The sequence below is a fragment of the Hemitrygon akajei genome, chromosome 19 (assembly GCF_048418815.1).
Source record: "Hemitrygon akajei chromosome 19, sHemAka1.3, whole genome shotgun sequence".
NCBI lineage: Eukaryota > Metazoa > Chordata > Chondrichthyes > Myliobatiformes > Dasyatidae > Hemitrygon > Hemitrygon akajei.
In genome coordinates this window covers 33,713,250-33,741,154 of record NC_133142.1, presented here as the reverse complement: position 1 = coordinate 33,741,154, position 27,905 = coordinate 33,713,250, and the positions used below count along the sequence as shown (strand labels likewise).

The 27,905-nt window shown below is 39.4% G+C and overlaps 1 protein-coding gene across 1 annotated transcript in view; it reads left to right on the top strand.

The window, feature by feature from the left end:
• The first annotated feature begins 5,433 nt into the window (after window positions 1-5,433).
• tmf1 (TATA element modulatory factor 1) overlaps window positions 5,434-27,905 on the top strand; it is a 36,104-nt gene continuing 13,632 nt past the window's right edge. Inside the window, exons 1-14 of the mRNA XM_073072356.1 lie at window positions 5,434-5,677; window positions 10,874-12,246; window positions 13,180-13,283; window positions 14,561-14,687; window positions 15,538-15,643; window positions 18,011-18,153; window positions 18,470-18,636; window positions 19,217-19,373; window positions 20,786-20,878; window positions 21,530-21,686; window positions 22,872-23,064; window positions 25,736-25,805; window positions 25,885-25,977; window positions 26,109-26,228. Coding sequence (XP_072928457.1) covers window positions 5,536-5,677; window positions 10,874-12,246; window positions 13,180-13,283; window positions 14,561-14,687; window positions 15,538-15,643; window positions 18,011-18,153; window positions 18,470-18,636; window positions 19,217-19,373; window positions 20,786-20,878; window positions 21,530-21,686; window positions 22,872-23,064; window positions 25,736-25,805; window positions 25,885-25,977; window positions 26,109-26,228 — 3,045 coding nt within the window. The 5' untranslated portion in view covers window positions 5,434-5,535. The remainder of the gene's footprint in view (window positions 5,678-10,873; window positions 12,247-13,179; window positions 13,284-14,560; window positions 14,688-15,537; window positions 15,644-18,010; window positions 18,154-18,469; window positions 18,637-19,216; window positions 19,374-20,785; window positions 20,879-21,529; window positions 21,687-22,871; window positions 23,065-25,735; window positions 25,806-25,884; window positions 25,978-26,108; window positions 26,229-27,905) is intronic.

Below are 27,905 nucleotides of genomic sequence, written 5' to 3'. Positions count from 1 at the left end.
GCCTTGTTTCCAGAAATCTATCCATTTTCTACTTACGTATATCCATTTTTGGCCCCCCCTTAAAATGGACATTTCAACAGGTTCTATACCTCTGAGGGAAGAAATTCTTCCTCATCTCATTCTTTAGATGTCACTCTTTATCACTAGATGCAACCAATGGTTCTCGAATCACAGCCAACAGAATCAATCTCCTTGCCTGGCAGAGTTTTGAACGTTTCAATGTAGTCTCAAAACAGAGCCCAGGTTTCTTTTGGTTCCTCTCGAGTGACCGAGTTGGCAATGAAAGATACAGCTTCACAAATTGTTTGATCAACTTTAGTTAGCTCTGAACTAAAAAACAAAGGAACTTGTAACATACGTAATTTTGCTTAACTCTTAACTACAGCAGTAATTCAACTAACTATAGCTATGAACCTAGTCTAATTCAACTAAAAGAACAAAACTTGGGTTTCTTTATTTGATCCACAAATAGATCAAGCTCCAGGTTTAACGCGATTCATGGGAATATTATCAGCAATTAGCAGTGCTGTTTGGTGTAAGGAAGGAGTTAAATGTGATTCCTCCTTGATCTAAGCTAAAATAGAATGGAAGTCTGTTAGACAAAATGGTGTTAGTCTGGAGTGAGGTTGCTTTGATAAAGTTAAAGGAGTGTAAGTCCACATCCTTGAGAGTAGATAAAGCCGAATATGTGTGTTGTCCAGGGAAACTGAGAGCATTGTTCTCTAAACGGTGCCTTACCATGGGAAGTAGGGGAAAAGATATACAGGATTTGAAAGGGTATAAAAAGGGACTTACTTTCTGCAAGGGAGTATCCTTTTCTCAGCTAGGTGCCTGTGCTAAGAATTGAAGAAGATGGGGAGGGGAAGGGAAGAAGGAGAGGCATGAAACCTTTTGGATTAGTGGTTCCTTCCAGGAATTTGCAAATCATCTCATTCAGTGGATGATAAGTATTTGTCTTTTTTTTAATTGCAACTTCATTAACCATTTGTTTCTCTTTCTGTATTACATGCCTTGTGTAACTCTAATAAAGCATTTACAATAACTCCTTCGTTTGCAAATACATACACAAAACCCCCTTTCTGAATCAGTAAAGAAACATAGAAACCCTACAGCACAATACAGGCCCTTCAGCCCACAAAGTTGTCCTGAACATGTCCTTACCTTAGAACTACCTCGGGTTACCCACAACCTTCTATTTTTCTAAGCTCCATGTATCAATCCAGGAGTCTCTTAAAAGACCCTATCATTTCCACTTCCACCACTGCCGCTGGTAGCCCATTCCATGCACTCACCACTCCCTGCGTAAAAAACTAACCCCTGACATCTCCTCTGTACCTACTTCTAAGCACCTTAAAACTGTGCCCTCTCGTGTTAGCTATTTCAGCCCTGGGGAAAAGCCTCTGACTATCCATACAATCAATGCCTCTCAATATCTTGTACACCTCTATCAGGTCACCTCTCATTCTCCGTCACTCCAAGGAGAAAAGGCCAAGTTCATTCATAAGGCATGCTCCCTAATCCAGGCAACATACTTATAGATCTCCTCTGCACCCTTTCTATGGTTTCCATGTACTCCCTGTAGTGAGGCGACCAGAATTGAGCACAGTACTCCAAGTGGGAGTACTTGGAGGTACTATATAGCTGCAACATTACATTTTATGAATTTAAAAATATGTTTCATTACTATTATATACATTCTTAATCATTCAGTCTTAAGCCACTGGTGAGCTCGAACACTTCAAGGAGACATCTCGGATGCCAAGCACCAGTAACGATCCAGCCAATGGAGAAACTCCAGCAATAACTTGAAACTGCCTTACTATTATACTGTTCAGAGTCTCCCTTATCTCCCCCTACAAGTGCATGGCAACTCCTTATAAGGCAAGATCTAATATGCAATCTACTGGAAAGTACCATATGATTTCCATAAATCGCTTCAGCCAGGTCCAAAACAAAACTTGAGTCAGCCATCTTGTCCATCTATTCAGCCACTTTATAGCTTTTGTAACAGGGAAATCACTAATTACATTTCATCTTACTGCAAGTTTACAGTTCCCTTCTTATTCTTCTAACCTCTGGTTGATACAAATTTAATTGACCTAATCTCTCCTCATGTGACCATCCATCCTGCTCAAGGATCAGTTTGCCTAGTTATTGTTGTATTTTTCCAATGTAGGATTAATCTCCTTCTTGGGGCCTCATCAAGGGTTTGGGATTTTGTCAAAGGCTAACACAGAACACGGGGCAGGCACAAATGGGGTTTCTTCTGGTTGCCAAGAGGAGTATTGTGCTGCAAAAAAAGGTGTACTGTGGTCTTAATTTCTTTTACATAAATGACTTGGATGAAGGCACCAGGGTTGTTGCTGAATTCGCTGATGTCACAAGGACAGTTAGAAAAGGGCAGTAAAGGTATGTATTTTGTCTATGACGTAGGTTCAGTGAGTAAGCACAGATCTGGCAATTGGAATATAATAACCATACAACAATTACAGCACAGAAATAGGCCATCTCGGCCCTTCTAGTCCGTGCCGAACGCTTACTCTCACCTAGTCCCACTGACCCACACTCAGCCCATAACCCTCCATTCCTTTCCTGTCCATATACCTATCCACTTTTTTAAAATGACAAAATCGAATCTGCCTGTACCACTTCTACTGGAAGCTCGTTCCACACAGCTACCACTCTGAGTAAACAAGTTCCCCCTCATGTTACCCCTAAACTTTTTCCGCTTAACTCTCATGTCCTCTTGTTTGAATCTCCCCTACTCTCAATGGAAAAAGCCCATCCATGTCAACTCTATCTATCCCCCTCATAATTTTAAATACTTCAATCAAGTCTCCCGTCAACCTTCTACGCTCCAAAGAATAAAGACCTAACTTGTTCAACCTTTCTCTGTAACTTCTCTGTAACCAGGTAACATTCTAGTAAATCTCCTCTGTACTCTCTCTATTTTGTTGACAATCTTTCCCATAATTCGGTGACCAGAACTGTACACAATACTCCAAATTTGGCCTCACCAATACCTTGTACAATTTTAACATTACATCTCAACTCCTATACTCAATGCTCTGATTTATAAAAGCCAGCATACCAAAAGCTTTCTTCACCACCCTATCCACATGAGATTCCACCTTCAGGGAACTATGCGCCATTATTCCTAGATCACTCTGTTCTACTGCATTCCTCAATGCCCTACCATTTACCATGTATGTCCTATTTTAATTAGTCCTACCAAAATGTAGCACCTCACACTTACCAGCATTAAACTCCATCTGCCATCTTTCAGCCCAGTCTTCTAACTTGCCTAAATCTCTCTGCATGATTTGAAAACCTACTTCATTATCCACAACACCACCTATCTTAGTATCATCTGCATACTTACTAATCCAATTTATCACCCCATCATCCAGATCATTAATGTATATGACAAACAACATTGGACCCAGTACAGATCCTTGAGGCACACCACTAGTCACTGGCCTCCAACCTGACAAACAGTTATCCAACACTACTGTCTGGCATCTCCCATCCAGCCACTGTTGAACAACACACACCAAATGCTGGTGGAACACAGCAGGCCAGGCAGCATCTATAAGGAGAAGCACTGTCGACGTTTCGGGCCGAGACCCTTCGTCAGGACTAACTGAAAATCTCTTACTATCTCTCCTTTCAGTTAGTCCTGACGAAGGGTCTCGGCCCGAAATGTCGACAGTGCTTCTCCTTATAGATGCTGCCTGGCCTGCTGTGTTCCACCAGCATTTTGTGTGTGTTGTTTGAGTTTCCAGCATCTGCAGATTTCCTCATGTTTGCTCTTTACAGCCACTGTTGAATCCATTTTACTACTTCAATATTAATACCTAATGATTGAACCTTCCTAACTAACCTTCCATGTGGAACCTTGTCAAAGGCCTTACTGAAGTCCAAATAGACAACATCCACTGCTTTACTCTCATCAACTTTCCTAGTAACTTCTTCAAAAAATTCAGTAAGATTTGTCAAACATGACCTTCCACGCACAAATCCATGTTGACTGTCCCTAATCCGACCCTGTCTATCCAGATAATTATATATACCATCTCTAAGAATACTTTCCATTAATTTACCCACCACTGATGTCAAACTGACAGGCCGATAATTGCTAGGTTTACTCTTAGAACCCTTTTTAAACAATGGAACCACATGAGCAATACGCCAGTCCTCCGACACCATCCCCGTCTCTAATGACATTTGAAATATTTCTGTCAGAGTCCCTGCTATTTCTACACTAACTTCCCTCAAGGTCCTGGGGAATATCCTGTCAGGAGCCGGAGATTGATCCACTTTTATATTCTTTAAAAGCGCCAGTACTTCCTCTTCTTTAATCATCGTAGTTTCCATAACTACCCTACTTGTTTCCCTTACCTTACACAATTCAATGTAGGGAATATTCAATTTTAGAGAAAAAAGCAGTATTCTGAGATGTGGTGGAGTCAGGGCAAGTCATTATGAAATATGATAATTATATGTTTCTGCTATTGCTGGTGGATTTGAATACATACATAGGGAAATTATGTTTCAGTTATATTGGGAGGGCATTGTTGAAACCCCATCTGAAGACCTGTGGAGTTAAGGAAGCATGTTATTCTGTTGGAAACAGTTGGGGGAACATATTTTTAATCTATCAAAATAATCTTTATTCATAATAAAACAATATTTACAAGATTAAACAGTGCAATGTGTTTTATTCTTACATTGTGTGGTGTTCTATCACACCATTAGGATAGTGATTCCTTACAACCATTAGGACTGTTGCTACTCATGTGGACCCGGTGTCGGTTCACGACTACAGTAACTGAGGGCCCTCCCCGGTCCAGGATCTACACTTTTGGGCCCTTCATCCCCGAGTCCCTGTGATGGCCGCACCAAGCTCCAGTACGTCCCTCAGCACCTACTCCTGCAACACACAAGATGCTGGAGGAACTCAGCAGGCCAGGCTGCATATATGGGAAAAAGTACAGTCGACGGTTCGGGCCAAGACTTTTTTCCAAGATGCTGTATTACTTTGATTTTCAACGTCTGCAGATTTTACAGCATCTTGTTTGTAACAGCCCGGGATGTAGCAATCTACAGACATTTCGATGTGCCGGCAGATCAACAAGTCGTGTGCAGATCAAAGGGCGCTTTTCATTGACTGGAGTGCGGGGCAGAGTTGCGGCGCCTGCCGGGAGAGCGGGGCAGTGTTGCTGTGCCTGTCGGGAGAGCGGGGCAGTGTTGCGTTGCCTGACGGGAGTGCGGGGCATAGCCGTGGCGCAGGGATGCTTGGGAGTCGCGTCATTGCTGCTACGTGGAGAGTTGCGAGCGACACCGAAGAGATAATCGGAGTTTCGCCTTTCACAGCCCAAGTCAGTGTCGGGGCGGCAGGCGCTCTGTCACCTTGACAGGGTGCAGGGTGAGAGGGATATAGGCCGTCAGCTGTAGAGCGACGATTGACCCTGGTCCTGGCCGGCTTTCCGCTGCGGAGGGCCTGGGCCTGGGCGCCGTGGGGCGGTCCACACTATGAGTTGGTTCAACGCCTCGCATCTGTCGAGTTTCGCCAAACAGGCGCTGTCCCAGGCTCAGAAGTCCATCGATAGGGTCTTGGACATCCAGGAAGACGAGGGGGGCCCGTGGACTGGTATCTCGGCGGAGTATGAGGAAGGTACAGTGACTGGGACTGCTGCCTCTACAGGGAGGGGAGAACGGCCGCCCTCCGCGATACAGCTGTGCGATGCACATAGCCAGCTGTGCCCTATTTGTCTTTATCTGTCTCACCATGGAAAGATTGAGAAACACCGCATGTGCTCTTTGGCCGCAACTTAAGTACTTGTGCCCTTTTCTAGAAAACTAGGGACTTTTTCTCCTGTGGAAGTTAGGGGTATCTCCTTGAGCAGAGCAGGTCTGGGAGAGAGATTTAATTTAAAGTTGTGAAGTTATCAGATCTAGGGGAATCCCTGTGGCAGAGGGATTGAAGGTTAAAGACGAGAATAAAGGCGATTAGCTAAATCTCAGGAAGAAACAATACGCTTGTTTGTTCGGTTATGAACGTCTGGAGTGTAATGTTAGGTGCAGTAATCTGCTGATCTGGAAATCCAGAGTCTTTAGTATGATGAATTTAGTAGCTAATACAGGAACCCTTACATTAAGTGTGAGGTAAACAGTTTAGCAGATTGAAAAGTTAGTTTTCTGTGCAGTGGCTATGTTCACATGTAAGAATGATCTTTTGTTTTCTATCCGTATTTCACTAGTTTCTACATTTGGGTTGATAGCTACATTTCTACATTTTGTTGATTTTGACGAATTATGAAGGAAATCACATTTCCAAATGGTTAGCTGCAGTATTGCGACTTTACCAACAGTGACTTTACTAGACCATTCATTTCCTTAAAGAAAAATGGTAAGCTGGGATAATGCAACAGTGCTGATTACTGGAGAGTAAGTGGCTCTCCCCTCTCATGCTATTTCTGCAAAGACAGGTTCTAAGGGGCAGTTATGTACTTCTCCAGAGCAGAATGGTGTAGCCAGTCAACTTGCAGCTCTGCAAATCTAGCTGCTTTATAGTCATAGTGGTAGAGATTTGCAAGTAATATAGGTCTTAAATAGTTCTTGCTTGGCTATTAATGATACAAGTTAGAAAAAAAAAACAAAGGTGGTGAATATGTTCTAATAACATGAATAACTTCCATATCTAACCTATTCCATATATTTCCATTTTAAAATGGAAGCTACTCTGATGTGTCTTGCCTTTATATAAAAAAATACTTAATAGGTTTTATTTCCTTGTGACTGAGACAATTTAACGTGTTGAGTATCAGGCAGGTTCTGTTAGTCCTGGTCCCTCACTAATGTTCCTGTCTCATGCCCATTAACTCAGTGGATGTTTCTCCCACTCCTCTTACACTAGGGTAATGTGTAGTAACTAATTAACCTTCCAAACTTCTTGGTATGTTGGAGCAAACCAGAGCTTTTATGTGAAACCCACATGGTTGTGGAGAGAATGTGCAAACTCCCCAAACACCTGGAGATCAGGATTGAATCTGGGCAGCTTGGGCAGTGTTCCTTAGTGCGCCATGGTAAAAATATTCTGGTGTTTGACATATCCTGGACTTAGTTTTGGTACCTTTTAGCTGTTTATGATTTATCAAGTGACGCCAAGTCCATGCCCAGTATTAACTTCAGAGTGTCTCTGGGGATGCTATGCAATTCCACCTATAAAATGCAGAGAGCATTTATAAAGCTAAAGTTGCTTTCTGTGAACCATCGTAACTTCTACCATCTTGAGTAAGTGCTGATCATTCAGGCAGCACTGAGTCTACAATCATTTTAGTTCAGCTGATAGATCTTTCCACAACCGTAAAGCACTCAGTTCACTGAAAGTCGTGCAGTTCTTTTTTTGACATTACTATTCTATGACTTGAGTTCAACATCTTAACATTTTGAGTATTTCTGCCACTAGATGGCAAATGCTTAAAATGAAAAAAGTGAAAATCAGGAAAAAAATGAACAGATAATATTGGGAGCACTCAACAGGTCGCTCAGCATCCATGCAAGTAGAAATGTTTCAAGTTTCAGATCTTGCAATGTGTAGAGCATATATGTCAAACTCAAGGCCCGCGGGCCAAATCCGGCCCGCGGTGGAATTATCTTTGGCCCGCGAGATAATATCTAATTACTATTAAAGCTGGCCCCAGTAATCAAAGCGCCTATGGCGTATGATATGGCTAATGCTGAGTTTATTCAGGTACCAGGTTTTCAGGGTTTTTAGTGTTTATTCGGCAGTCTTCTTCATAAGAAACGGAACTTATAAAGTGAAACACTTTGTAGTTATAGCAGAGACTGAGACACATGAGAGCAGGCTGAAAAAACGGAGGCAACGAAAGCTGCGTTCGCACACGTCCGACTGATCTGGCCCGCATGAAGCTGCATTTTGCTCAATCGGGCCCGTGACCTAAAATGAGTTTGACACCCCTGTAGAGCAAAGGGAACATTTCTAGGGTGACAACAAATGATACTGTTCAGTTAAGCTGCAGATTATGTTTCTTTGTGTAATGTTTTGCTAATGTTAAAGAGTTGTGATTGGCCCAGCAAGGCAGACAGGAATATTTCATTCTTTGCTACCATCTCCACTACTGAAACTAACTTGTTTTCTAATGAACAGTCTTGGACCTGAAAGATTTTCTTGTATGGAAATAGCTCTGAAATATTAACTGTGCCTCTTTTAACAGCTGCTGCCTAATGCTGAGTGTTTCCAGGTTATACAGAATCAAACACATTTTGGCCCAGGTCATGCCAAGCAGTTCTGAGAGGAGTTGTCAGTGCTGAAACCAAAATATGTCCTAGATTTCGTAGATGATTTGAAATGCAGAACTCTGAGGTTTACTGCAAGTCTTATTCTTGGGGAAATGCCTGGTTGATCCAGCTACAAGTTAGATCTGCTGTAGAACCAAAGATGCTGTTAATTTCAGTAGAATTGTACAGCAAAAATTCAGGAGGCTAAAGAGAAGCAGGCAAACACATTTAATGTTTCTCGGATTACCAATTTAAAAATTATGATTAAAAATGATTTTTATTAACAGTTTTACTTGCTTCCATTTTAATAGCTTTTAAATATCGGGGATTTCATGTATTTTAAATGTTATTATTGACTAACTACAATCATGGCTGGCAAAGCTGTGACCTAGTTCCGTTAGCTGTGAAGGACTATTGGAGCAGGTTTATGTGCTATGTTGTCTGAAACCTGTACTTTGCTCAGGCTGCAGAGGGCCAGAGAGGTAGACTGCACACCTACAAGCTACGTGCCCTACCCCCCCACATTACAGACGGGTTGTGTTCCTTAGACTGGCTTCCTGTAACGTGAGCCCCCTTTCCCATTGAATCGCAGGTCAGAAGCAGGGATGTATTTCAAGCTTGTGTTTTTCTCTTGCATTGAACCATTTGGGGACATTTCGGACAAAAACCTTCCTGGCTTCTGCCCCCTTCTTTTCCAGTCCTGGTGAAGGCTCTTGGCCGTTCATTTCCCTTCAGAGATGTTGCTTGACGTGCTGAGTTCTTCCAACGTTTTGTGTGCGTTGCTCAAGATAATACTGGCATTATTCACCACATGCAAATGTCATCCAGTTGGTGTAAATAAATGCCTGCAAACTTGATGAATGCTGTTTTTGTGTCTCCTTATGCTCTGCCAATATTATGTGGCCCCTAGTGAGAATAAACTTTACGTCCTGAAAGTAAACTCCTGCCTATCCACACAACTTTTTCAGCACAGAGGACACCAAGTCCATCAGGGCTGTATAATATTCAGATTAATTTGTAGTTTGCATGGCCTTCTGATTTCATGGACATCAAGTGATTCATATTTTTTAAAAGGCGTATGGCTTCTGCAGCTACTACTCCTTCAGATAGCGAGTCCAAGACAACTGGCTGTAAGCAGTTCTCATCTCCTCTTCATTAATCTGCTCTCTATTAAACCTGTCTGCTGAGATAAGTAGTCTCTTTTGAGGCTTTTTATAATTTGATCCTACCAGCTTAGATCCAGTTCTGAAAGCCTTGTAAATCTTTTTTGTGTATACTATCTAGTGGCATCATGTCCTTGTTTTTAGTGGCTAGTATTGTACGTTGAACTCTTAACTGAGTTCTGCAGTCTTCTGTATATTTCTAGCAAGACCTCCAGGATTTTCTGTTCTGTGCTAAGGATTGGCATGATATATATGTAACATGTGTTTGCCGTAACCAACTTGTGCTGCCTTCAGTGACTTCATCTGTTTTACAATTTTTGGATTTCTACCATTCAGTGTGTATCCATTGCCTCTCCATCTCTATCCCCGTGTACTGTCGACTACATGCAAACAGCTCTCAGGAATGAATCCCCTCAGGTTAAGGAGGGGAATAAATAGTTGACAGTTCAGGCCGAGACTGGTAGCCTCCAACTTGATGGCAGGAATATTGATTTCTCTTACTTCCTGTAACTACTCCCCCCCCCCCCTTCTCTTTTTTCCATTCCCCATTCTGGCTACCCATTCATCCCTTCTCCTCACTGCCTGTAACCTCCTTCTGGTTCCCCTCCTTTTCCCCCCTTATTTTCTATGGTTCACTGTCCTCTCCTGTTAGATTCCTCCTCCTTCAGCTTCTTGCCTCTTGCATCACCTAGCCTGTTACTTCATCTCATCTTACCTCTCACCTGGTCTTCCCTATTACCTGCTAGCTTGCACTCCTTCCCCTTCACATGAAATATAAATCTTCTGAAATCCTGGGTGGACACAAATTTCTTGAAATATCTTTATGTATCTGTTCACGTCTTTTAAATGTTGTAATCATCCCTCACATCTACCACTTCCTCTGTGGGGAAGAAGCTCCCTTCTAAATCTTTCTCCTCTCATTTTAAACCTATGCCCTATAGTTTTGGACTCCCCTAACTATTCACCCTGTCTATGACCTTCATGACTTTACAACTCCTTTAAGGTCATCCCTCAGTTTCCTGCGTTGCAGGGCAAACAGTTCTAGACCATATCCAGCCTCTCAATATAGCTCAAACTCTCCAGTCCTGGTAATATCTTTGTAAACCTTTTTTTTTTGCACCTTTGCAGTATAATGATATCCTCCCTATTGTAGTGCTGCCAGATCAGTACGCACTTTAAGTACCCTGTCTTGCTACAGAAGCTTCCATAAAAGCCCTTCTCTTCTCCTGTCCTTGTCTGTGTTCTTTTACAAGATGCTGATTTCCAAAGGTTATTGCATTGGGAACAAATTGCCTTATGCTTTCAGTAATTCAGTAAAATGCTATAGAAACGTTACTGTATTTATGAAAATACATAGGAATGGAAAGTTTTCTTTGATTTAATATCCTGTTTATTTTAAATTACAGTAATATTGCCAGGCAAAACCTCTTCAATCAATGAAGGATGGGTTTCCACACAATGGGGATCATCGGATGACAACCCCAAACCTCACCCTGTGGCTTCACCGAAAGCTATTACCAAACCCGTTACACGAACTGTGGTGGATGAATCGGAGACATTCTTCAATGCCTTTCTGAATTCAACAGATACTGCAATTATAGAGCAAACATCAGTTGTGTCCAAGCCCCCAAGCAAATCCCAACTGCCCAAAGAAGTAGAGGCAACGTTGACTATTCATCTCACGGAATCTGTTGAGTTAAATGTGCCAGAAAAGGCAAATTCCACTGAGGACTCAACAGCTGTACCTCAGAAAGTACACAATGATTCGGAGGTCACGGGTCAGTTGAGTGATCACCAGCTACTTAGCAGAAAGGCTAAAAGTCCCAAGTCTCTCGAAAGTGCGGAGCCACAGAATAAAGATGAAGTAAAGTCTATTGTGGCAAGAGATGAGAATGCGCCTGTAACTTCTGAAGTAATCAAGCCAAATGCATTGGTTGCCTTTCGGGTCGAAAAGGGGCAGAAAAATGCAGAAAAATCTGCAAGTCCGCCTGACAGTCCGTCAAAATCCTGCACTGCTTCTGCGAAGGATTCACTTCTGGAAGCAAAAGAGCAAAAATCTGAGGACCGGCAAAGTAACACGCCCTCTCCCCCCATTAGTACATTTTCATCAGGGACATCAACTACCAGTGACATTGAGGTATTGGACCATGAGAGTGTGATTAGTGAGAGTTCAGCAAGTTCTAGACAGGAAGCTGTAGATTCAAAGGCTAATCTGCATTTGATGCAGACATCCTTTCAGTTGCTGTCAACGTCAGCCTGTCCTGAGTATCATAATCTGGATGAATATCAGAAACTTACTGAGAGCTGCGGTTCCTCAGATGCTTTTGAGAGAATCGATGCTTTTAGTGTGCAGTCGTTAGACAGCCGGAGTGTGAGTGAGATCAATTCCGATGATGAAACTTCAGGTCGAGGATGTAATGTGGCCTCAGGGTCGCTAACTCAGGCCGTCTATAATGGTTCGTCAGCTGGTGTGCCAGTGAAGAATGTTGAAGAGACCAGAAGGGATGCTCAGAAAGAGAGTGTACTGGATGAAAGTGAGATGGAAGAGAGCACGAGGGATGCTCAGAAAGAGAGTGTACTGGATGAAAGTGAGATGGAAGAGAGTGGCCGAAGTGCCACACCAGTGAACAGTGATCAGCCGGAGGTCCTGCCTGTACTTGGTCTGACGGAAATTGAGAATCAAAATGTAGAATGTACAGTACTTAACCGGCCAATGAAAGGAACTGCTGAAGATGAATGCCAACCCAGTAGTAAATCTGAAAGATTTCATTTACAGCAGGTAAACTTATTCATGATATATATCATAATTTTACATGGTAGTCTTGATGTTAAAATATTTGTGCAGACTTGACTATAGAATTACATTAGAGCTACAATATAGGACCAGAATTAGGCTATTTGGTCTATCTAGTCTTCTTCACCATTTCATCATGGCTGATCCAATTTTCTTCTCATCCCCAATCTCTAGCCTTCTCCCCGTATCCCTTCATGTCCTGACCAATCAAGAATCTATCAATCTCTGCCTTAAATATACATAAAAGACTTGGCTTCCACAGCTGCCTGTGGCAAAGTATTCCACAGATTCACATTCTCTGGCTAAAGAAATTCCACCTCATCTCTGTTCTAAAATGATGCCCTCTATTCTGAGGCTGTGTCCTCTGTTCTTAATTACAGTGTGAGTACAGGTTATAGTTCTAAAGATTCAATTTTGCTTTCCTTCTAGAGTTCCAATATTTTGCTAAAAATATTTTTCCTGAGAGCAGATATGCTTTAAAGATGACAATGTGACACTCTCTTAGTTTAGATTTGTAAGATAAAATATCTGGAATGAGATGAACCAATGTCCTTTTTACTCAATCTAAGTCATTACCAGTTGAGGTGCAGATAGAATTCAGTCTCTTCTCCATCCCATGTTCCACAGGTTGTCCTGCATCATCTTTTTCACATATCTGATTAGTAAAGATTCTGTCCAGTTAAGATCTAAATGCGCAGGCAAAGTGATTCTGAAATGAGATAGTGAACGTCGGCTGAGATAGTCTTACCACAGAAAAGTCTTTGAATTATGCTCTTCACTTTGTCTGGCTGATTACCAGCCCTTGACGATAAAGCATTGTTTTGAAATTCTGTCCTGCCCAGATTTGTTTGCTTTATATTGCTAAAGCTGGTTTTGAAGATGGAATATTATTCATATTTATCTTTTGATGGTCTTCAGATTATTGATGACTTGACAGACAAGTTGGAAAAGAGAGAATCGCAATTGTTGTCTGTTAGCAAAGATAAAGCTGCATTGGAGGAGGCAATTGATAACCTGAAAGAGTAAGTAAGGTTTATTAACTTGCCCTTGCTTTAGATGTACAAGGTTACAGTATAGGCTACTCGGGGTGATAGAAGAAAACACTTCCCAAAAAATCATATTCTTTTTATACAGACGTGTGTATAATTCTTAGGCACATATATATAGCTAGAGTGCTTAAAACTTTTGCACAGTACTGTAGTAATTTTGTATGTTGCATTGTACTGCTGCAGCACAAAAAAAAGAATCTCAGGACATATGTAAGTGATGATAGATCTGACTCTGATATGAGTATTATGAACTAGGTGTGGGAAGTGGGCAGGGAGAGGGGAGGGAGCGGGAAGCACCTGAGAGAAATTCTGTAATGATCAATAAATCAATTGTTTGGAATCAAATGACGTTGCTTCGTTTCTCAGTGTCCCACGCCTCTCCCGTGGCACTGCACCCTCACAACACCCTCCTTGCAGAATTACAAAGTCGCTTCCTGTTTCACGTTGAGGAATAGAGTACTGTGCTGTTGAAAGTACAGGAGTGGAATGAACAAATATTATTTGGCTTAATTGATTTATCTAAGATTTTGAAATTATGTCAAAGGCAACAATAGGATATTTTCTTAGTATTCATAACAATTTTATTCGTTTTGTATTCCAGAGTATATCTTTCATTTTAAATGTAAACATTTGTATAGATAGGCTATAAAAATATTTTACTTGGGCATTAATTCAGCACTTCTAGTAACCTCTAGTAATTCTTATTTTTATTCAATATTTGATCCTTTCTGCCACTATTGAGGACTCGTAAAGCAAAATCTTCTGGTTGTGGGTATTTCTTATATTTCAGTTACTTGGGATATTAAAAACACTTTGATAATTGTGATAAAATAGTGGTAAGGCAGAATAAGGAATCAAAGTCAGATTTAGGTTTTGTTCTATATGTGAATCATAGTTCTTGATTCTATCCACCATAATGCAAGAGTAATGCTTTGCTAAAGTACCTGTAAATGTAGAAAAAAGATTGCTTTAGTGTTTGAGTCCAATTTATAGAAGGTAAAAGTTACCTTTTGCAAGTAAAGTCCATTTATTTAACTGCTACCTTTCAGTTTTGTCTAGAAGGTAAGGTGTGGATATTTTTGGCTAAATTTCAGAGATTCGATTAACCAATGAATTTGTATTTTATAGCTAAATACAAATACACTGATTTAATTTTCCTTTTATGTGGTAACAGCCATCAGTCTCTATTCTGAATGATTTCGATAAATGTTTGTTAGCACACTAAAGTTCTTTATTTTCTACATATGAAGTGAAATGATCAGACTAAAGGAAGAAAGCACCAGTATCTCAGCTCTAAAGGATGAGTTCACTCAGCGCATTGCAGAATCTGAGAAGAAAACCCAACTTGCTTGTAAAGAAAGGGATGATATTAAAAAAGTAAGCAGAGTTGTTACTATTGCTTAAATTTTCTTGTGTTGAAATCTAGAAGTCCACATTTAAGTTTTAATTGAAGTATAACCATATAATAAAGATGGAGAGGAAATACTGTAATACAGTGGCTGCTTGGGTATCTAGTGCTTTACTAACTGCTGTGTGAGGGAATTGTTGGGCTAAAGGAGGGACAGCTTAGAGGCTGGGCCAATGCAGGGAGATTGCTGTGGGGGAAACTCCGGGAGGACGCTCTTGTAGATTTAAAGGCTGGTCAGGGCAGACAATAGGATAGTGCTGAGGGGGTGCATAGGCTGACCTTTGGCAGAACAGACTGAGTCCTTGGGATGAGGCTGGGCAATGCTGAGGAAACAATTACGGTAAATTACTCCGGCTGCCCAGGCTGATGTTGGCATGACTCTCAGGAAGTGAAAGGCTGATAATGGATTTGTACCAAGGAGCGCCTAGGCTGACGTTGAGATGCTAGGGGACACTTGGGTGGATGTTGGGACAATCTGACTGATACAGGGCATCATTAAGGAATGCTCAATGACACTGGGGCCGTGCTCGAGGTTCCCCAGTGCTGGTGTAGGCTTAGTCAGTGCATTTGTCAAGTGCAGTATGTGCCAGGTTATTGAGCTTTAACTATCCTATCGCCTGTATTCCCCCCCACCCCCCCATTTCTTGTAAATTTAGGGCTGCAGGAGTAGCTTTGAGCACAGACCTCTAAATAAGTAAATGTATATAGTTGAAATGGAAATGATATTTAAAAGAATGTTGAAACTTATGATTAAGAATTTATGGAGATGTTTTCAATGTTAAATTTACTTTTTTTTCCCTACAATTTATGAGCATTTAGGAATTAAAAGTACTGAAGGCGGAGCTGGCTACACGATTTACTTCAAATGAAACAGCAGATCTGGTACGAGAGAAGGATGAACAGATCAGAGGACTATTGGAGGAGGGTAGGAAAAATGTGATTAAGATTTTACAGCAGAATCACAATGTATATATATGTAATATCCCAAATACTCACATTCCAAACGTCAGAGAAAGATCATTGCTTGAAATCCTGAAAGTATTACAAAATCTGATACTTGTACTAATGAAATAATGCAGCATTCTCTAATCTTTTAACATTGTTGTTTCTTTGCTACTGACTGGAAGTCGGATACATTAACATTGAGCGAACCCATGCGATTTGTTTTGAGAGCTCTTTTATAACAAGCTTTATCATGGGTCTTTAGCATGAGCCCAGTTTGGTAGCAACCCGAGTGATTGTTATTGAGATTCTTTTTGATTTGCTGCTTAAATTAGCAGGAAGAGATATCTACTGTGTAACACCAAAATGTTGCTGTATCACAATAAAATGATGCAAATACTTACTGTATAATTTCACAAGCTCCTTTTGGTTACTTATTCTGTATATACAGTGGCATGCAAAAGTTTGGGCACCCCGGTCAAAATTTCTGTTACTGTGAATAGCTAAGCGAGTAAAAGATGACCTGACTTCCAAAAGGCATAAAGTTAAAGATGACACATTTTAATATTTTAAGCAAGATTGCTTTTTTATTTCCCTCTTTTACAGTTTCAAAATAACAAAAAAGGAAAAGGGCCTAAAGCAAAAGTTTGGGCACCCTGCGTGGCCAGTACTTAGTAACACCCCCTTTGGCAAGTATCACAGCTTGTAAATGCTTTCTGTAGCCAGCTAAGAGTCTTTCAATTCTTGTTTGGGAGATTTTCGCCCATTCTTCCTTGCAAAAGGCTTTTAGTTCTGTGAGATTCTTGGGCTGTCTTGCATGCACTGCTCTTTTGAGGTCTATCCACAGGTTTTCGATGATGATTAGGTCAGGGGACTGTGAGGGCCATGGCTAAACCTTCAGCTTGCGCCTCTTGAGGTAGTCCATTGCCGATTTTGAGGTGTGTTTAGGATCATTATCCTGTTGCGGAAGCCATCCTCTTTTCATCTTCAGCTTTTTTACAAATGGTGTGATGTTTGCTTCCAGAATTTGTTGGTATTTAATTGAATTAATTCTTCCCTCTACCAGTGAATTGTTCCCTGTGCCGCGGCTGCAACACCAGCCAAAGCATGATCGATCCACCCCATGCTTAACAGTTGGAGAGGTGTTCTTTTCACGAAATTCTGCACTCTTTTTTTCTCAAAACATACCTTTGCTCATTGCGGCCAAAAAGTTCTATTTTAACTTCATCAGTCCACAGGACTTGTTTCCAAAATGCATCAGGCTTGTTTAGATGTTCGCTTGCAAACTTCTGACGCTGAATTTTGTGGTGAGGACACAGGAAAGGTTTTCTTCTGATGATTTTTCCATGAAGGTCATATTTGCGCAGGTGTTACTGCACAGTAGAACAGTGCATCACCACTCCAGAGTCTGCTAAGTCTTCCTGAAGGTCTTTTGCAGTCAAATGGGGGTTTTAATTTGCCTTTCTAGCAATCCTACAAGCAGTTCTCTCGGAAAGTTTTCTTGGTCTTCCAGACCTCAACTTGACCTTCACCATTCCTGTTAACTGCCATTTCTTAATTACATTACGAACTGAGGAAACGGCTACCTGAAAATGATTTGCTATCTTCTTATAGCCTTCTGCTTTGTGGGCATCATTTATTTTAATTTTCAGAGTGCTAGGCAGCTGCTTAGAGGAGCCGATGGCTGCTGATTGTTGGGACAAGGTTTGAGGAGTCAGGGTATTTATAAAGCTTTGAAATTTGCATCACCTGGCCTTTGCTAACGATGACTGTGAACAAGCCATAGCCCTAACAAGCTAATTAGGTCTGAGACCTTGGTAAAAGTTACCTGAGAGCTCAAGTCTCTTGAGGTGCCCAAACTTTTACATGGTGCTCCTTTCCTTTTTTTCCCACTCTAAAATTGTACAAAACAAAAATAATACACTAATCTTGCTTAAAATGTTGAAAAGAATGTTTCATCTTTAACTTTATGACTTTTGGAGATCAGTTCATCATCTACTCACATAACTATTCACAGTAACAGAAATTTTGACCAGAGGTGCCCAAGTTTTTGCATGCCACTGTATGTCAGTTGATTGAAACATTATAACTAAATATACACCCATATGTAGTGCGCATCTGTAATTTTCATCTTTATAAGGACATGTAAATGTGGCAAAGAAGGGAATAAATAAAAGAAAATTGCTGCTGTTCAAGTCCATAGCTTTTGACACAGGGAGAAAAAGAGTGATTAGACTTCATTTGCAATCTGCTTTTGTTAGAAAATTACTTAAGTATTTATTTAAGTATTGGTTGCTTGAAATAAGTCAGAAAACATAATTTATATTCAATATACCATTCATGGTTTCAGGAGAGAAGCTCTCGAAGCAACACTTGCACAATTCAAACATAATAAAGAAACTAAGGATGAAAGAAAAAGAACATGAGACACTGATTTCAAAACAGAGCAAGAAGACAAAAGAACAAGAGGAGGAAATTAAGCATCTACAGCAGGTGAGAGAATGAAATTCATACTGTCCTTAAAATGGTCTCAGAATATTAAAACACTGCTTCCAGCAACAACATAATTACTTTTGAAATACCACTTCGTTTTGTATTAAGTCTAAGGGTAATGTTTTGGTCAGGCCCTGACAACCTCTCTTTTATAGCGTTACAGTCTGTTTGTATGCGGTGGTTAATAGCATAATATATATTTCAGAGAAGTGAGCAATTTAGTTTGAAAGTTATAACAGTTTAGTAGCTTACGTTTAACGACTAATTCTATATACATTAGTCTAAATGGGAGTTTTCTTTCATTTTCTTGTTGCAGGTACTTGATGGTAAAGAAGAAGTGGAAAAACAGCATCGAGAGAATATCAAGAAGTTGCATGATGTGGTGGAGAGACAAGAAAAAGAGATTAGCAAATTTCAGATGAACTTGGATGAGCTTCAAGAAAATAATCGTAGCCTTCAGTCTGCACTTGACAACTCATACAAGTAAGAGTAGGATACATGATTTACATTTCATACTTGAAGGGCTGGAAGAAAATAGTTAAACATTATTTTTAAGTCTGTTTTTAATTTTTATTATTTTTAAGCACAGGATCTATTAAAGTGAACAGCTACTTATTGAATACTGTTTTGCTTACCATTTTGCTTTAGGGTTTCAAGTTGCTGTATTTCTCACCTAAATGAGGAAGAGCCCATTCCTGTGCTCTGCAGACAGTAATTTGGTAGAAGTCCCTCCTCTCTTTCCAAGAGCACGAGTTGATTTTTAACAGCATAATTACTAATTCTGTAGTGTTTATCGTTGGGAGCTAGTTTCACATGATGGACCTGGCCAGGGAATTTTGGCTACAATATGTAATCCTGTTTCCAGTCTTTGTTCACTCGAGTAGAGCTTGTTGTTTATGCAGAATTGGCTTAATTTAGGAAGAACTAACTATTAAGTTTACTCAGCCACCCTCCTTCGTTCAGAAAACAGCTTTGAATTTCTGAGGCTGTTTCTGATTTACACTTGTTTTCTCTTTTAAAGGTTTTTAGTAATTTCTCTTGACATTGATTTTTTTATTTTCAGGGAGCTTGCTGAACTACATAGGGTAAACGCAGCTAAAGATAGTGAAGCCCAGGAAGCAGCTCTGAGTCATGAGATTAAAACCAAGGAGGCACTGTCAGTGGCTCTGGAGCGAGCCCAGGAAGAGGCGAGGCAGCAACAGGAGGCGCTAGCGGTTCAAGTTAGTGTCATTGTTATAGTGCTTATTCTTGCATTAAATTTGGTTAATTGAACTTCCTGAAAATGCTTTTGATTAAAATTACATGGTAGACTACTATAATTTATCAATCGAACAATATTCACAGTGACTGTAAGCACGGGGGGGGACCCGGCGTGGTCTTTTGCTGCTGTGGCACATCCACTTCAATGTGTTGTGCCTTTAGAGATGCTCTTTGCTGTTGTAATGTGTGATTATTTGAGTTATTGTTGGCTTCCTGTCACCTTGAACCTGCCTGACCATTCTCCTCTGACCTATCTCATTGAAGAGGTGTTTTCACTCACAGAACTGCCGCTCACTGGATGTTTTTGTTTGCATCATTCTCTAGAGTAGGGATTCCCAACCTGGCGTCCACAGACCCCTGCTTAATAGTATTGGTCCATGGTAGTAAAATAATTGTTGGGAACCCCTGCTTCAGAGACATTGTGCATGAAAATCCCAGCAGTTCAGCAGTTTCAGAGATGCTCAAACCACCCTGTCTGGCATCGCAATCATTCTGCAGTCAAAGCCCTTTACATCATGTTTCTTCCCCAGTCTGATGCTTGGTCTGAACAACAGCGGAACCTTTTGACCGTGTCTGCATGCTTTTATGCAATGAGTTGCTGCTATACGATTGATTAGACGTTTGCATTAATGAGCAGATATACAGGTGTACCTAATAAAGTGGCCACTGAGTGTACAATGCATAATATGACAAGTTTATGTATCTATCAAAATACATGTATGTCACCATATAAAACCCTGAGATTCGTTTTCTTGCAGGCATACACAGTAAATCTAAGAAACATAATAGAATCAATGAAAAACCACGCACAATTAGGCAAACAGCCAGTGTGCAAAAGACAAACTGCAAATTCAAAATAAATAAATAAGCAAGCAAACAGTAAATGTTGAGAGCATGAGATGCAGAGTCCTTGAAAGTTCAAATAACAGCAGTGGCTACTGAACAGGTGATACTTGTTCACCTTCCGTTTTTCATAAGGTTTATAGGTCCCACCCCAGGTTATGGCAGTGTTCTGTTCCTTTGAACTGTTGACCTGGAACACCTGCAAATTGGAATTGCAGAAGATGCCTGCAGCCCCACTGTAACTAGCAAATCCATTCCTCTTGTCTCTCAAATGCATGTTTATATCATAAGCTGGAAAGGACTGGTATATTTTATTATAAATTGTTGTGTATAATTGTTATTTTCTAAAATATTTAAATCTGTGTATCAATTTTTACAAATAATACTGCATCCTCAGTTATAAATTATACATTTCAGTTTCTAGACAGTCTGTAGGGAAAAAAAACCTTGAATGTTATGCTTAGTATTGTCTTGCATAGTTCACATATTGCATAGTGTGTTAATCTGGTTACTTCTGGCTGGTATATAGGTGGCAGATCTTAGGCTGGGTCTCCAACGGGCTGAACAACAGCAAGCCAGGAAGGAGGACTACTTGCGTCAAGAAATTAGTGAACTTCAACAGGTATTTATTATTATTGTATATTTATGAAATCAGGTTTGGATGATTTAGAAGGAGACAACTGGGAAGAAAGCAAGCTCAGTTCATTTTTTACTTTGGGCATAATTTTCCTGTCAAATTAAACATATTTACAGGCTGAACCAAACATCTTTATACATATAGCAAAAAGTTCTTCGATTGATCTCATTATTTACACTGCAGCAAGCTTAGCCTTCGTATCTCTGGATTAGAATAGGTGAAAATTAGTTATGTGTACTCCAGATTGCTATTATAATTCCATATTGGCTAAGGAGACTTTGATCTGCCGAGGGCAGGGGGCAGGGGGGAGTGGGTTGGGTGGGGGAGGTGTCAGGTTATTCTATGAAGAACTATATTTAACTGGTAGTGTAGATACTTCAATCTTCTTGGCATGCAACCTATTTGACCAGAGTGTCGTAATATACAATCCATTATACAATATTTTGATTTCCAATATTAAAATGAATTATAGCTTTGTGTTGCAATTTCTTCACTTTTCTCTTGCCTATGTAATCTGGGCCATTCAATCCATTTAGATTATTTATAACTATAATTACATATTAGTTCACATTTTGTTTATCTGACGAGGCTAAAGTACGCCATAAGGTAAATATTTTTAATGTATGAATTTTAAAGAGACTTCAGGAAGCAGATAATCGAAACCAGGAGTTAAGCCAAAGTGTTACATCTGCAAGCAGACCACTTCTGCGACAGATTGAAAATCTACAGGCCACGCTTGTGGCGCAGTCAGCAACTTGGGAAAAATTGGAAAAAAACTTGTCTAATCGACTAGGTAACTAACAATATTACGCATGCATTGAGCTTATTTTCCAGTCAACTACTTGAATTGTATTTTTTAAATCTTTAAGGAATGCCAATAGATTTTCTATGTAATTGTTCATTGGCCTTGATGCAATATGTTTAATTTGCTTTCTACATGTACTTTCCCTGTGCCATCAGATTTCTGAATGATCCATGAACACTACCTTATTATGCCTTTTATTTGCGCTATTTATTTTGTAGTTTATAGATTTGTCTTTCCACTGTGACTGTCAGAAAACACATTTCAAATCGTATGTCAGTGATAAACTCCAATTCTGATAGCTGGAAGAAATTTAATCCAGATCTTAAGTTGCAGCTTTCAACTCTACTGCCTGAACTGCTAAGTATTTGAAGTGTTTCTCTCATTATACAATTGCTGTAGACTGGAGAAGTTTGATTTAGTGGAAAATATTTGAAAAGAACGATTTTGTATTTCATTGTTGAATAACAAAATTTTAAAATATTTGGAATAACTTCTTGGGAGAAGCAAAGAATAATTAACACTACAATATTAAAATGAATGCCATTTGGTCCATCAAGCTAATTCTGATTTTATTTTCTCATGAGTCTGCTAGCATAATCTATCTTTGCTACTTGCTAAGTTGTTTAATAATCATATCCAGTTTAATTTTGCTGGAGATCATGCGGTACTTCAGGAGGATATTTTTTTAAATGCCATTCAAACAATGCCAAATAACTGCTGCTGCTTCATTTCTGCTATGTTAAAGCTAATAATGTTTTGGAAAGTACTCTGATATACAAATTAAAAGCTTTGGGATCAGGAAGATCTCTCCCAGCATCACTGTGATCAGTCCAACACATTTGTTTAATTATATGCCTAGTTCACTTCCTGCAAGCAGCAGCTTGTTTTTTTGCAGATGAACTACCTTGAAATGGCAAATGTACTTTGAAATACTTGGCATGCAGAGTGTTGGTTGAATTTAGCTGCTGTTCCAATCACTAGCAATGTTTTGCCATGTTTAAAAGTGAACGTGAAGAAAATTGTGCACTTGATGGTTGTAATAGTTGCATTTTAGATAACAGAAAAAGTTACTTAAAGTAACTAACGCTTTCACGTACAGTAATAAGTAAAGTTTGCAGTTTATTACCCATGGAGATGTTAATGCACCTAAAAAAAAATCTTTCTCTTTGTTAGCTGATGGTCAAGCTCAGCTTGCAGCTGCTGTAGAAAAAGAGCGGACAGTCTCAGAAGAACTGCTTTCTCTTAGAATGCAAATCTCTTCACTGGATTCACAAAGCAGCTTATTGCGTCAAGAGAAGAGCAGGTTGCTAGCTCAGTTGGAGTCGGAAAGAGCCAGGCTTGAAAAGACTGAAGATGAAAATAGCAGGTGAGTAAATTGCTAATTTAATTTATAATTAGAAAAATTGGGATTTTTAAAGTGGCATCCTGAATCTTATGCCTTAAATAGTCTTTTGTAGATTTTAAATATTTTAATTCTGGCATTTATGGCAATTTTGATAATTTACTATGCATTTGTGCTTAAGTATTTTATTAATTTCATCTTTTAGTAATTATCTATACTACCAATCAATAGAAACATTTTTTTTGGCTATAACTTGAAACTATTTATTATTCAATGCTCTCTGTTCCTATTTTAATTGAGTTAATTCTGTATGCTTGGTAGGTAAACATTGCTGCCTGAAAATGTATTCCTTATTGACTAAGTGAATAATAAATTGATTCTTATTACAGTATTTTTTCCACTCCTATTCTTTAAATTGAGAATCCATTCTGTAATTGACTGTCAAGAAGTCGCATAATACCCACCTCTGGTGTGGCCAATCTCCTGTACTAATTTTGATCGCAACCTTGCTGTTATGCTCAAGTCATTGTTGATGTATTAAGCTGTGCTGTTTGTCTTAACAATCCTTTATGCCGGTTTTTAAAGATCTGTATATCTATGCTACTCTATTGTTCATCTGCCCTTCTCGTTAATAATATATACAGGTACTGATATCTATGTACCATCAATTAAGAGGAAGGCTAGATCAAAAAGAACTCGAGCACTCCATCTATCCATTAGGTACATTAGTCTTCCTCAACCAATACTGTCCAGCAATTTTTAGTCAATACTTATTATTTTTATTAGTTCTAATCAACTTGAAAAATACTTACTTTCCACTGATGTTCTCTGACCTTTTATGGATTGTCAATGTTTTCTGTTTTTCTATTATCCAAACTCTTCCTTCCACTGCATCTTCCATCTTGGAACTACTTTTTCTGACAATACCATCTTCCATATCACTGTTCTTGTGCCTTTCGTTTTCCTCAGCTTATGTTTACACTCTACTGTGTTTTCTGTGGTCCTCGATAATGCAATCTCATTTCTCACATCTGACTCCCAGACAACAATAGGGTGTTTCCTTTGTCTTTGCCTTCATCTCCAGCCCCTTCCCCCACCCCCCCACCACACCTCACGTTCTGAAGTGTCTAATTGTACTCTGCCATTAGTTCACTCATTTGTCATCTATAATATAACTGTTCCTCTTCCCAAACCACCTATCCATGCACGTGCCAAACACTCTTCAAATGAAAAAATCATTTACTATTCTTTTTTCGATATTGGGAAATATAAACAGGTTGGAAAGTGATTTGCCAAACTTTATTTACGTACTCAGTAGTTGAGCGTTTCTCCATTTGGGGTGAAAAATCTAAATTATACATGAGTAAATTCTCAAACACGATAAAATTTGCGGATGCTGGAAATCAAAGTAATACATACAAAATGCTGGAGGAACTCAGCAGGCCAGGCAGCATCTATGGGGGGAGAAAAGTAAACTGTCGATGTTTTGGTCTCAGCCTGAAATGTCGACTGTATACTCTTTTCCTTAGATGCTGCCTGGCCTGCTGATTTCCTCAGCTTTTCATGTATAACATAAATCCTCAGTTTGATTTTAGTTGACTTTAGCTGAAGATGGTTCTATCCCAGTTACTGCTTCATAATTGAAACGTTAAGTTGCATTTGAAACAAAAATGTTGTTTATATTTTTCCAGGAAGAACCAAGATCAATAGATTTTATACTGATAATGTGAAATAAATTAATTTTAAAATGTTTGCCTGATTTTAGACAAACATGTCATTTTTTTTTGGTTTGTATGGATGTTTCCTATATTAATCCAAATAGTGCCACCTGTTGGATCTACATAGTAATTTATATTTTCTTGTGCCTGCCTGTAAACAAACACTTCAGAATCAGGTTTCGTATGTTGTGAAATGTGTTAACGTTGCACCAGTCGTACAGTGCAAAACTTGATAAGTATAGAAAAAAGCAGAATATGGTATATGTATGTGTTTGCGTATATGTATATGTGTGCATATTAAATAGATAAGTTAAAATAAGTAGTGCAAAAATCAGAAATAAATACAAAAAAAAGGCAGAGATGTAGTGTTCATGGATTCAGTGTCAAAAGGTAGGGAATCCCTGCTCTAAGTCTTGTAGTTGGAGTCAGGGTGCTCTCAAGTAGTGATTAGTCTTTGTGGCAGTTCCTAGTGCCCAGTCTATAAACATCCTTGAAGGCCTTTTGACAGCTCACTGCCTTCAAAAGCATTTCAACTGCATTTAAATGTTTCTGATGATCTAAGCCTAAAATTGATTCAAAATAATTAAATACATATTAAAGGAAGTTAAAAACCAATTTATAGTTATTTGAAGCATTGAGATGAAGTGAAATAAAAAGCAAGTCACTTAGTTTTTCCATTAATTTATGTAACAGAGACTTTCTGTACTTCAGCAGTAATAACAAGCTGGGAAATGTGCTGAATTCAGTTATTTTCCATGGGCAAAAATAATTACTAATTTGGATATAGGAACTTGCAATGTGACAACAGGATTTACAGATGTAAAATGTGTAATAAGACTGAAAAATTTGCATATTAATAATGTATTCATGCAACACCTTGTACGTCTGGATTTGTTAACTAAACTGCTCTATTACATGCTATTAGTATAGATACAGATGAGTTAAATTATTGGAAAATAAGCACTTAATATTTTCAGGAATCGGGTGGCTTTTGACAATCTGAAGTCTGAATACGTTAAGGCTCTTGAAGAATCAAAAAAGGAAAAGGTAACAAAAAACTCATTTATTTAATTAGTCTGCTGGACTATTGTCTTTCAATCCAACTCATGATATTTTCTCTTATTAGAATGCCCTGAGTAAACAGTTGGAAGTGGAAAAGTTGAAAGTTGAACAGGAAAGGAAAAAGGCAATCCTTGCACAAGATGCATTAAAAGAGAAGGTATTTAGCTTAAAAATTCTAATTAGATCTCATCAGTATGGATTTGCTTCCATGAGTTAGACATGTTTGCATAAGAATTACATTGCTTGACACGTTTTGTAATCTCAAGTTTTGTTTCGTTTCTTTCAAAGGAGCGGAAACTACTTACTAATCAGGGACCAGAGGCTTTGACCGTCACCCCAACTCTCTCTCGATCCAGTTCTGTTAGTGGTGCTGAGATGGCAATCTTACAAACCTCCAGCCATTCCCAGGTAGGAATGCCTAATTTTCCAGCACTGGTATGAAAGGGAAGCTGGCGAAATGGCTAGAAAGATTCTGGAAATCAAAGAAAAGAATTTCAAAGTACCCAAGTAGGGACTGAGAAAATGGAAAATACCGGGTCAGAAATGGTGCAAATGATCTCAGCAAGGTTCACTTATAATCAAAGCATGTATCCATATACACCTCTGAAATTTGTATTCTCCAACAGCCATGAAAGTCGTTCAGAAAGAAACATCAAACTCCCCTGTACAAAAATAATGGCATCCTGATTATCAACATTCCCCCTCCCCCCCAAAAAAAACCCCAGTACGACAAAACAGAAAAAGAATGGGCAATTAAAGAAAAAATATAAAAACCATAAGTCTGAAAAAAGTCAACAGTCCGTAAACTTAATAGTCCAATCCATAAATGCAGAACCACAATACCATCCTACATTTGTACAATATCACCAACATTCTTCGAAAGAGATGGACACAACATGTGGCAGAGAGGCCTACCTGCCCGCCATAGCAAGACCCAGAGTGCCACAGCTGCACTGTTGTGTCATAGAGAGACATCAAACTCTACATAACGATGATGAGCATTGGAAGCAGCCAGAGATCTGTCTGAAAACTGAATTCTGGAAAGGGATAGTGGCAGCCTCACAACTTCTTGTTTTTTCTAAGAGCGGTTTTCTTAGAATTCTCTGCCGAGGGAAATAACATTCCTTGTTGGAAAGAGGCTGTACTCACTTGCTTCCACCAGGGCAACGAGAACTCTCATGGGGGAAAATCGCATGCTTGAGGCCAATATGGTATGCGTCTAATGGGGTTAGGTAATCAGTCACGGGCAGCGTGGATGTTGCTAATTTTAACTGTTGTATTAAACCATTCAGGAAATGTGAAGCTATATGGTAGATTCATTTTTCGTGGTTCAGTGCAGCGTTGGTGAGTTTACAGTGGTGAGGTAGAGGATGTTAATGATCCTTGTAGACAGAATATCTGTAAGCAGAGTCACAATAAATGACAAAGGTGGATAGCATTTAAACATTTGTTAGTGTGTTGTAATACAAACCTGGACTGAGAAAGAAAATATAGATAAAATTGAACTACAAGCCTTATTTTCTCTAATTGACAGACCATGTCATTGCACTCTATTTCCAAATGTAATGAAAAATAGTGTCATTTATGATTATTAGAGTAATTTGTATTTCTGGCCAAGTATTTGATACATCTCTGGTTGGATACATCTCCGTTTTGCTGCTAGCATTTGGGGCAGCAATGAAGGTCCTTCATCTCTGGCGGTATTCAGGACTTCCTCCATCATGTTGGACATGTCAGGAAGGTTGAGTTGAAAACTACCGACCAAGGTGATGTGAAAATTTACCAAAGGCCAGTTACAGAAGTCATTCTACTTCTACCTAACGACTGATTTAGAGACTGACGTTTTGTATTATGTTCATTGTGACCTTACAAAGGTCAAGCCTTTATGGTATTTGTTTAGTTTATAATATTTTCACTTTAGTAATTCGTTTGTTAGCATTTTCTAGTTAAAGTTAAGATTGTTTAAAGTAAATTCGTTGTCTGTGATATATCGCGGCATGCGATGACGTCACACCCGGTTTCGCCGCGTCTTGTGGGAAAATACCGGTTTGGAGAAACGGGAAGGAGGGGGCTCATATGTGCAGG